Source organism: Hydra vulgaris, chromosome 14 (genome assembly GCF_038396675.1).
Source record: "Hydra vulgaris chromosome 14, alternate assembly HydraT2T_AEP".
NCBI lineage: Eukaryota > Metazoa > Cnidaria > Hydrozoa > Anthoathecata > Hydridae > Hydra > Hydra vulgaris.
The window spans coordinates 28,162,501-28,175,204 of record NC_088933.1 but is presented as its reverse complement, the minus strand read 5'-3'; the positions used below and the strand labels follow the sequence as shown (position 1 = coordinate 28,175,204).

The following is a 12,704-nucleotide window of genomic DNA, read 5'->3' as shown; positions in this document are numbered from 1 at the left end:
TTTTTAGTATTATTATTGTTGTTATTTTTGTAGCTTATATAATGTTATTAAATAAAAATAAATAATGATTTACTGTTTTGGTAATTATTATGATATATATATTTTTATTTGTATAATTTTTTTTTTCAAATTCAAATATTTTTTAAAAACTTTTTTAAATATTCAATATTCAAATATTTTTTAAAAACTTTAAATAATTTAAAAATTTTCAATTTTGGTTTGTGTATAATAAAGGGTTTTTAGGAATGCATTTTACATCATACAGTTATTATTAAATGCAGTACTATGGTGACAGAAACATTAAATTACAGAGAGGAATCCGTTGAACAGGGATCTTATAATAAAATTCTACGTAGTAATTCAAACAAGTTGGCAAATTATGAAAAACTGGATATTACAGACAAAGAATCCAATATATCGTGAGTATTTAAGATAATTTTAAGTATTATAATATTATTCTTACGTCGCTATGCAATATCTCTGCCCCCTTTTTTATTATTAATTATGATTGATATTTAAAAAAAAGGGAAGGGGGACAATTCAATGTTGTCCCCTCAATGAAATATAATTTATTTTCGAAAACAGACTGGTTTTTTATTGACCTCTTTTTATTGATACAAAAGCAAAATTGTTTTTAGCAAATCATAGGGTGACCATTGTCCCGATTTTTATGCAGGAGAGAGCAGTGCCAAACTAATTAAAATTAGTTTAGCGCTTTACTCTTCTACGTAAAAATCAGTACAATGGTCACCATAGCAAAACCCATTATATACTGATTGATCTCTGACCCTAACTGTAACCCTAATGAAACATTCAATTTAACTTAAATGAAATTCTGAAATGAAACTTTAAACGTTGATGAATAAGGTGTGCGACTGCACGCACTTCTTGGTAAGGTTTGATATATATATATATATCAAGACTTCTAAGGAGACACGTGAGGTTTTTTGTCTTGTATGTCAATGCATAAGTTTTTTTAATAAAAAATCTTAGTCATGGCTGTTTGCAAGTTTTATTACATTAGGCATTTCAATACTTTGCGGAAAAAACTAAGTTTCAAAAACAAAGAAACAAAACTAAAAAATAGGAAATTAAAATAAATTAAAATAGAAAAATATAAAAAAAAACATATTATATATATTTTATAGCATATATTGTCTTAATATGAATATGTCTATGTAATGTGTTTATATACACTCATATGTTGGTTTGTTCATTTATGCGTTTATATGTATCTACCTCATAGTCTTTACTTTCACATTTTAATTATATAATTATATTTATTTGTTCATAAGTAAATGTACGTTTAGCTTATTTGGATAATGCGTATACTTCATGGCTACTTCCAGCTATGCAGGCCGCCTGCCTAGTTGGTCTTGCATGGGCTTTTTTGAAAAATTAAAATTATTACATTTTGATGAATTTTTTTTTTATTCTGAAATTATATTTTGTTGATTCTTCATGCTAGGTATAGTAAAAATTATAATTGTAATAATGTTTTTTTAGCGATAAAAAGACAGAAACAACTTGCAAAAAAAGAAAAACCTAATGTTTTTTTTTAAATAATTTTTTATATTTAATTTTTATTTAATAATTGAGTAATTAATTAAATAATAAATAAAAAATAATATTCAAATGTTAAAATATATTTAATCGTTCTAATAAGATAACAATATATAAAAAACTGTTATATATCAAATTGTTGTTTTATAAAAACGAATGATCTTAATTATTTTATTATAAAAGTTCATTCATTTTTCTTCTTCTTTGTGAATGAATAAATATCGCATATAAAAATTTCTACAATTGCTTTATTAACTAGTAGGAGAGTGACAAATCATTTAGACTTTGGTAATTAAACTTCAAATAGTTGGATACTTGTAAAGTTGAGATAATAGTTTTTCGAAGTTACACTGCGGTTTTTATCTTTCGCTTATTAATGTCCGCTCTACTTAGTGAGTTTTTGTTATTATGTTTTAGTTTTGGTTTGTGTTTAGTAACCAGAAACTTTTTGTATGTTTATTTCATAATTAGTTTTATTAACTTTGATGATTATTAATAATTTCATTGAAAATGCAATTATTGTTGAAAGTCTTTTTATTTACAAAATAAATCGTAAAAATTGCTTTAAAAGATAACATTAGAATAAAAACCAGATATACAAAATTTTAATTTACATGAAAAATTACTAAATTTTACATAAAAAATACATACTTTATAAGTAAAAAATAAGAATATACTAATAAAATCTATAATATATAACAAACTTTCAAAATTTTGACAATTTAAAAATAAAATATATTAAACATTTATTTTTGTAAACAAATAATAATAGTTTAAAAGATTTACGGCTTTGCAGATATGGCTCCAAGAATGAGCCATAGTATTAAAGTTATAGTTCGTTTGATAGTATATTTGGGTAATTCCATGTAAAAGTGGAACAGTCATTTCAGTTACCCCTTAGATTTTCTTTAAATTTTAACCAGTGGTACCTATTAATGAAACATGACAAAATGCAAAATTTGAGCTCCTAAATCCAAACAGTTCAAAAGTTATGATGTTTTGAAATTCAGCCTAAAGCTTTCCTTTTTTTTACGAAGTCTGCCATTATGGATTTTGTATTGTACTTTTAAATGAATAATTTAAGATCTAGTGGAAGAATGTGGCTAAAAACTGGAATCTGACCATTTTTGAGAGTGCTGAATTCAAAAATGTAGATAAAGTAGTGAAATTTAAATTTTTTGATAGTTACTTTTTTATTTTAAAATGGTCAGTCAAATTTTTTGTTCTCTTACCATGGGTTGCGCTTTCATTTATTCCCGGAGTTGCCTAAGTCTCATGGATTCGATTTTTTTTCAAATGAAGTAAGTGATCCTAGGCTATCTTTATTAAAAAACTCTGCAAGCTAGCTGCTGCAACAAGCCTTTTAACAGTGCCATCTATTCCATTGCATGGAGATTTGCCATGGCTTGTTGCAAAGAAATTCCAGATGCAATGAACAGAAAAATCTTGAGTGTGGTAACATAAATTGTAAAAATGTTTGCAGTTTTTATACTGCCCTGCACAGCCATCAGAAAAAAAATGACTTTTTGTAATTGTGGGACAAACATGAGTTTTTATGATTAATGGTTTTATGCATAACTTCATTGATAAATCCAACATCATGATTCAAATCATCTGAAATTACACAAAAAGAAAATATTTCCAATTTCACTTTTTTGTAGTAATTGACAAATGGATGAAGGGAACATTGGCTCTTGCTCCAATGGTAACTCTGTATCTTGTCTTGTACTACAAAAGTGTAATTCTCTGCAAAATCTGCCAGTCCAATAGTCTCATCAATACTCTCTGTTTCTTTGAGATGCTTTAGATAGCTAGATTGTGATTTTGCTATAAATGAATGAAAAGTAATATTATCAAGTTTTTCACACAGGAGCTCTATGAATTCATTTAATGGAAGTTTTATTGTTAATAGTTCAGTTCTATCTGTTGTTGTCCATTGTTTGAAATCCACTGACTGTTCATTTTCATCACTGTAATATTGCTCTTTTGGATCATCATTTTGTGTGAGATTCTGCTGGAAATAATTTTGGGCAGCTTGTATGCCAGGAAGACTGCAAAATTTAGAAAATCCAGTTTTATGGCCTGAGTACTTTGTCTTATATGCCACATAGAGCTCCTTTAAATTACACAAAATCAATTTTTGATTTTGTGTAATTTAAACATTTATTTTTTTTCCCAACACTTACACAGTTTTTTTTACCTGGCATTTGCCTTGAATACTCATTGTCACAGTAAAAAAGCTTTACAAGTTCTATAACATCTTTATTGATTTGATGCCGTTCAACCACATTAAGGTATGCTATGATGCCTTTTTGGTCGCGTAAAAACTTTGCATTTTGAATTTTGTGTTTCGAAACTGAAAACTCTTTTGCTGCTTTTCTGATAGACCAAGATTTTGGGGTTAATGTCAAAATTTGAAGTTGCTGCCATCTGTTAGAAACCTTTAGTTTTTCTTTCATGCATTCTACAAGGAAGTCTAGATCGCCTGCTTTTGTTTGAATTTCCTTTAGAATTTCATTTTTTGGTGCTACAAGATCGGATTCGTTTACATCCAGAACAATTGCAAGCTTCTTAATAACTGCTTCTTCAACTTGCTTTATCTTTCTCTTTCCAAGTAAAGGCTTGTTAGAGGTTTTGGGTAAATGAACTTTTAGAGGAGACACTTCAAGTTTGCATAAAGTACTGTTGAGCAATGATCTTGTTGATTCTGGTATAATTTCATTTCCATATTATCTTCAGTTAATTTTATTTCCAACTCGTTCTCTTCTGATTCTTCACTTGATGCTAATTTATTTCTGCATTGTGGACATAGTTTTTCACCTGGAACTAAGAATTTCCCTTTACTGCATAGGTACTTTGCTGTATCCACGTTAATTTCGTGAAGACTACCTAAAAAAAGCTCTTTTAGTATGTATAAAAGTTTTAATAAAACCTTAAAAAGTTTAAAGTTGTATGGCATTTAATAGTGCACTTTCAGAAGTCAGCTAAAAGATTAAATATAGCTAAAATAGAATTTGGCTGCCAATAATTTCATTATTGTAACTCACAACATTTTCACAAAGCTAAAAGTTATGATTACTGTGAATACCTTTTATAACTTTGTTATAAGTATTAAATGGATTGCAGCACTGTGTTAATTTAGTTGTATAACACTTCAAATAAACATGTTTATGATGGAGACAAGTTGTTGGTTTGACATTTATTATTGAGAGCCCAGTCCTTCACATTAATATTTCTCTTTCGTATTCAAGAATATCTTCAAAAGGTTTAATTCCCAGCAATGATGTATATTTTGTGAGATGGCATTCACTTTCTAGGTTGATTCCAATGGAGCACTGTTGGCTGTTTGCCATGACTAAGAAACTGAATTACCAAACAAGATTTAATAATTTTATAATCTAAAATTAAAATAATTTTTTTTATTGAAATTTGTTATTGTTAACTGTTGTTTCAAAACTTTAGACGACATAACTGACACCCCAAAACTATATTTATACATCACAGCAGGCATTGCAAAACTATATTTTTCATTATAATTCACTTCACAAAACTTTATTTATATATCAAAACCAACCTTAATAAACTGTTTTTACACACCTCAATTGAACCCATGAAAGTCCGTCAATTTGTGAAAATGTTACCCCGTTTTGTGGTTAAGTAATATTATACCATTTTAAAATTAATTTAAGGTTAATTTCTCTTTATCTTTGTATTCAACACCTTTAAAATACCAATTTTCAGTCATATTTCTCTGCTAGAACTTAAATTATTCACACAAAAAATAACACAAAAATGGTCAGGTTCCAATTTTTAGCCACATTCTTCCACTAGATCTTAAATTATTCAATTAAAAGTACTACTACAAAGTTCATAATGGCAGAAGTGGGAAAAAATAGGGTGTTTTAGGCTGAATTTCAAAATGTTATATCTTTTGTACCGTTTGTATTTGGGAGCCCAAACTTTACTTTTTTTTTTTGTTATATTGATAGGTACCACTGGTTCAAATTTAAAAGAAATCTGAGAGACTGAAAACTTTCAATTTTTGTCCCACTTTAACATGGAATTACCCATTTTTAAAACAATTTATGCTACAAATCTCAAAGCTTAACAAATCTTGAATAATACAATTTATAAAACATTTCAACAGAATACTCTAGAACTTTATTTCGCTTAGCCAGCGTATTTTTTGAACCAATATAATTAGTTTGTTCGTAGATTTAGCAGGTTTTCAGTGTTCAGGATTAGCCGTTAAATGAGTACGTTTTTAATTCTAGAAGTTCTTATTTTAGAAAATAATTTCACTGAGCTGATAAATTCATTAGATTACAAAATAAAGCCAGATTTTGATTTTAGAATATTAGTCTAAGCATTTAAAGTTTAAGCATTTTATTTCTTTCTGTGTATACAGTTCTAATAATATGGTGTTAGGTTGCTAATAAATAAAAACATGCCAAGTCAAAAAAAAAATTCATGACCGAAATGGAGTTAAAATTTTTAAATTACCTTGGTTTTGGTCGTAGAATTGTTTTATGGCACTTGAATCAATAATCTCTTCTCACAAAAAATAAAGTGTTTGTTTAAATATACAAATAGCTAATTTAAATCTTTTGATAATTTGTTTTTATTCTCATAAAAAACTGTTTTATAATCGGTTGCTTCATTGATAAGTTCTTTAAGTAGTAAACTATCTTAGTACACCCAGCTGATACTAGATTTATACTTCATTCTAAACCAAGACAACAATTGCTTGACTCAAAATTGTGACAATAACGTTTACAAATTCCTAATTTATTAAGCTAAATTTTTACACCAACTTGACATAAATGAAACTTATATTCCATTCTTTAACCAGAGAGGAGGTATGCAGAGCAGAGGCACTGCAAAGGTAGAACTAACTTCTGATGATAATAATCGAATGGACATTTGATATATTAAAAAAATGTTACATATAATGAAGGACAAAACATTTTTTAAATTAACTACACAAACATAAAAGATCATACCCAACAAACATACCAGTTCCTCTGATCACAAGTTAAAATAGTAATCTATATTTTTACATCCATTTGATGCTAGACTTATATTCCATTCTTTAACTTGAGCAAAGGTATTGCATAGGTATAATTAACTTCTGAAGATAGGAATTGAATGGGCACCTACCTAACATATAAAATCAATATAATAAAAAATAATAAATGTTTTGAGCAAACATTACACAGACATATTAGAACAGAATAAAATTCTCTTATTTATAAATTAAGGATCTTATATAATTTATATTAGATTTAAAATTTTTTTATTTTTTTGTTTTTATTTTTTTAAATATTTAAACTAAATTTGATAACTATAAACAAGACAAAGACATTGTCTGTAAAATGAATTTTTGACACTTAGAAACCACAACACACTTTCTCAATTTAGAGGCTTGAAGCTTCCCATCTGCTTTGCTGTGAAATTCAAAGCGTTTTAGAACAAGACGCAGCTTCTGCTCCTGATTTCTTACTGAATGCAACTGTCTTAATTCCTTATTTATGCTATTATGCAAACACTCTCCCTCACTCAGCAACCCAATAGTTTTATGGAATTTCACAAATAGCGGCACATTAAAAATGAGTTCATGCATTTTTTGCATGATGTTTATAGTGATTTCTTAATACTATTTTGCAATGATTACCTACAAATACATTATCATGCTAAACTTGTCGCTCAACCTTCATATCTTCAAGGGCCTTATTAAAAGAACTGTCATGAGTCCCCATGCTATTTTTGGATACTTTTGGCAAAAGAAAGCTCATAAAACTAAATAAATCGTCTCTTATTTTAAAGACCAACATTAAAATGGAAATGACATTGTTAGTGATCTTATCTGCCTTAATTATTCGCTTAAGAAAATTAAAGCTACACCTATCTTCCCAACCATTTTTCTTATCCAATGTGTTGTTTTGAAATTTCCCTCTCAGTTGAATACATAGTTATTAAAATAAAATTGAATAAGTAATAAATAGATAAAAGTGGATTTAACAACTTATACTGATACTAGTTTGATAATCCAAAGAGGAAAATTCCACATAACTTTGTTTACTTTATACTTCAAAAATTGACTCACCAAAACAGTTGTTTGGACAAAATTTGTTAATAAATACTTTGGGATGTAACGCATAAAGGTTATGTCATTGCAATAAAACAACACAATGTATGCCTAAAACTAACAAGATTTGTTGTAAAACATGACACTTTTGAATTTTTTATTTTCATTTGCATAAAAGATTGAAATTTCAATAACTTATATCATCCATCAAAAAAGTTATATTTTGCATTTAAAAACAATAAATTAAAAAATGAAAATGCTTTAAAAACAGTCTTTTTGTAGAAAAATCACCAGGATGGTGTAGGAATCTGATAGAATGGACATTCATGGCTAAGTGTTCCATATTTGTTCAAATAACATAAGTAATCCCAAATTTTAATTGAAGTAGAAAAGTATCTAGAAAAATAGAGTGGATATCTAAATAATATTTAAAACTTTAGGAACTTAAACAACTTTATAAAACATACTGAATAAAAAGTTTAGCAATATGAAAAATGTTACTAATAGTCCGTAAAAACACGTGTTAATTTTAAAATCAATCAATCAAAAATTTTTATTAGTTGATTTTCGACAGTTACTAGAGTGTTATTACTTTTGTAGTCATAAGTTTATTGTTTTATTTTTTATAATTTTTTCAGAAAATCATTCTTTTTATTGTAGACTTAAAACAGTTTTTTTTTTTTTTTTTGCTTCACCTTATCTAATTTTGTTGCTGAATGTAACAACCACTCTAAAGAAACAAAAATAAAAACAGTGCACAAATTATTTAAATAATAAGTTTCTTTTTATTTTTTTCTCTTTAAATTTTTTTCTATTTCCTATTTTGTTAGTTTTGGTTTTTTTGTTTTTGAAACTTTTACCGCAATCATTATTATAAAACTTGCAAACGGCCATGGCAAAACAAGATAATATACAAATGGTCATACAAGACAAAAAACAGCATGTGTTTCCTGGGAAGGGTTGTTTGTATATATATTCTAAATTTATTGTTGTTTAAATTTTTTAAAATTAACTATTTTGTGTTAATAGAAACCAGTAAATTCTCTGCTAATCTCTGAACCCATTAATTTATTTTTTGATAAATAATATTATATGTGAATTAAACTATATTTATTAAGTTTTTTTGCTTCACTTATTTAAATTTCTTTCATTTTACTAATGGTGGAAATCTTTTTTTCATAAATGATTGAAGTTTTTATTTTTTTATTATTTAAATAAAAATATTTAATATATATTTTAAAAATAATATTAAAATATATAATAATTTCTGTATTTAACTAAGAACATCTTTTTTTAACTGAATTTAGTAAATTTATTTTATTTATCTTTTAAAAGATTATTTTTTTTATAAAAGAATAATCTTTAAAAAGATTTTTAGAAAGACAGAAAAATAGTTTCAAACGTTTAAATTTATCATAAAAAATACATGCCTACATAAAAAAAAATTATATATAACATTTTTTATTTATTTACACACCAATTTGTTTATTTTAAACCATCATTATAATTAATTTTTTATTTTATTTAAAGCCTTCGCATAAAATAAAATCTTTAGAAAAGATCAACAGGTAAAAGTCAATTACAGTGTGCATTCGCACACCATTTTTATTTAAGCCTGATATATATATATATAAAGACGTGTAAAAGTTAACATTTTTCATTTTTAATCTAAAAGTTCAGTTTATTAGTTTAGATTTTTCAGTACAATCTACACTAATAATTTTTTTTGTTATATTTTTTTTATTTTTGAAATTTTATATAATTATGAAATTTTTATATTTACTTGCAAGATATACTTTTGCAAGATATACTTTTGAAAAACTTTCTATTAAATATAAGGGACCCATTAAATGTTCAAGGGTCTTGAGACACTCCTAAACATATTTTTTATTCAAAAAACTTTCAAATCCAGTGTTATTTTATAAATTAAAAATTTTTAAATTATTTTTAATAATTAGTTTTAAATTTCATAAATTCAATTTTTTAACTTTATTTTAATATCTATTTAGATTGGTTTTTTATTGAAACAATTTATTACTTTATAAATATTATTTTGCGTTGTGATTCTTCTTATTTTCATATTTAAAAAGTTCCTTCTTAGCTCTTCTTCTTTGTAAAACATTTTTTTTTAAATTTGAAAAGTTTGAAAATCTGAAATAACTCCAAGTGAGAAAGCAAATAGTTATAAGAAAAGACTTTTTTAAATTATGAAAAAATGAGTTCGATACTTTCAAAATTATTTTTGTGTTACGTAATTCAAATTTAAATCAACAAATTTTTATTACAATTTTAATTTTTTAATTTAAGTTTTAAATAAACGTGTATCTTATATTTTCACTTTGATCATGCCGTATTTTAGATACCAAGTTAAAAAAGCAGCTATTAAAATAATGCTTGTTAAAAAGTAAATTTATTTTTAAAAAAGTTTTTAAAAATATAAAGTTAGGAAACTACTATAGCTTATTATTTTTTTTTTTTTTTACAGTTTTTTCAATGTGCTTTTTAATGAAATTATTATACTGGTCATTTGAACTTTTCGTGTTTATTTAAAAATATTTATGTTAAAACATTTAAAAAAATCTTTGTTTGCTTTTTTTTATTATTGTGTACTTATTTAATACTTATTAAAGCGATATTATTTTATATGCGATAGATGTTTTATATGCGATAGATGTTTTATATGCGATAGATGTTTTATATGTGATAAATGTTTCATATGCGATAGATATTTTACTATTTATGTTTATGTAAGTAAAATACGACTCAACCTAAATAACATTAGATTACGCTGTTTAAAAAAAAAATTGTTTTTTTGCAAATGCTTTATTTCGCTTGTGTAAAATGACTTGCACGGGTGTGAAGGCCAGCTTGCGCAATTGTCCGACATTTCTGCTGTGGTCGATTTACACAGTTGCAGAATTAGATTGGGTTTTCTTTTTTTCCAGTTGAACTAAGCGCAAAAAAAATCTTTTTGCGCTTAGTTCAACTGGAGGCTTTTGACAAAATAAAAATTGTAATTAAATGAAGAATATTGCTTTTGTACTTTGTTTTATTTTTATTTCCGTTAAAATATTTTGTTTTTCTTTACGATGAAATCAAAATTATTTCCATTATTTCTTACTAAATCAAAAAAAAAAAAAAAAAAAAAAAAATGGTGTCAAAAATTATAAAGTTTTTTGCTTATATTTCGATAAACAATTTGTTCTTTAAAGTTTAATTAACATGAAACTTATTTTTTTAAGACTGTTTATGATATGAACACAACTTTTGTTGGTACTTGGGGATTGCTTTAAACAAAAAGTATTACTTGTTGCAACAAAAAAACTCAACTTTGTTACTTTACCACCACTCTTTTTTTGTGATAAACAAAGATTTATGTTTCCAAGCACCATTGATTAAAAAATATATACTGATATGCTTTCAAGTAAATGTTTATAAAGCAGTATATAATTCCTTATAACACTCTGCAGTGTTATAAGGAATTATATATTAATTTACAAGGAATTTAAATAACATTTTAATTTTAGATTAACAATATATTAATTTACAAGGAATTTAAATAGCATTTTAAATCAAAATTTTTCTAAATTATAAGCAAATTTCTGTTTTCACTTTTTTGATATCGTACAATCTGTAAATTATATGAAGCTAATATTACTATTATAAAATGTTATTTTTCTGAACTATTATTTTTGCAAAATAAAACTTATAAATATAAATAGAAACATTGCAAGAGCTCTATTGCTTCAAGCGTAAATACTTGTAATAATTAATTAAATAAATAAACTTTTATACATTTAACTCTGTTATTAATTTTTCTATACAATATATCGAGGGAGTTTAGATGCCCTCATTATCAAATATAAATGTATTTTATTCTTGATAATGAGGATCTAAACTCCTTTGAAATATTATTTTGAAAAAATAATAATAGAGTTATTTATTTAATTATATTAATTTTTTTATTTAACTATAAAAAAAATAAACTCTTTATATGGTTTTACACCCGTGTAAAACCGTGTATGTATTTAAAGTTATATATACATACACATATATTATACACAGCATGGAAAATAATGGCCGATCAACAGGCAACAGCCCGAAATAATTAAAATTGTTATTTTAACCTCCCAAAATTAATTCTTGCCGGTCATGGTTGACCATTTAAAAATAAATCAGAGTTTTGAAAAAGAATGTTTGGCAATTAATCAGATGTAATTTGGAAATTGCATTTACTAAAATTTTATTAAATCATTTAAAATTTGAAAATGAGTTTAAATAGTTATATTGTTTACGGCATGCTTTATAAGATATACTTTAATTCACTTTGGTGACTAATATTAAATATAATGATGTAAACTATATATATTGATTTTTTTGCCTCAATTATTTAGATTACTTTTATTTCACTGGTGGTAAAAAATTTTTTTCTCATGAATGATTCTCATAAATAAAGTTCTTACTTTATTTTAGTAAAAATATTTAATATATTATTTTAGTAATAATATAATAATTGTTGTATTTAGAACAATTATTCATTCAACTGTACTTTGTTTTTCACTTTGTTATTCTTTTCTTTAAATCTTCTTATTTACTTTCCTGTAAGTTTTTTGCCGCAATTTACAATAAATGAATGATTTGTAGATAAATTTAAAATTACTATTAGTGTTTTTTTTTTTTCTATAATAGGATTCCTAAAAGTATATACACAGGGCTCGAAATAAGCGCTGGACATTAGACATTGTCCGGCACTTGTCCTGTAAAAAACATCATCTATCAGTCATTTTGTCATACCCATATTAAATGTGCATTTATTTTCTAATCATTTTAGTTGTTCCAAAATTATTAATTAATTCAGTATTGTATATAAACTTTATTTTTTGAGCTTTTAGTTTTTTATAAAAAACAAAATTGAAGTTGAAAGCATGGCTGCGTTAATAAAATACGTCATTCTTTGAATTAATTCATTTTTTAAAAGACGCCAAAGCATTACAATTTTCTGAACTAAGTAGCCCGGTTTTTATCATTCATTTTAAAATGTTGCAATTAGTTA

At 25.3% G+C, this 12,704-nt stretch overlaps 1 protein-coding gene across 2 annotated transcripts in view; it reads left to right on the top strand.

The window, feature by feature from the left end:
- The first annotated feature begins 216 nt into the window (after positions 1-216).
- LOC100200623 (scm-like with four MBT domains protein 1) overlaps positions 217-12,704 on the top strand; it is an 81,221-nt gene continuing 68,733 nt past the window's right edge. Inside the window, exon 1 of one of the 2 annotated variants that reach the window (XM_065817765.1) lies at positions 217-419. In XM_065817765.1, the coding sequence (XP_065673837.1) occupies positions 286-419 (134 nt within the window). In that variant the 5' untranslated portion in view covers positions 217-285. The remainder of the gene's footprint in view (positions 420-12,704) is intronic. The other variant, XM_065817766.1, reaches the window with a different exon arrangement.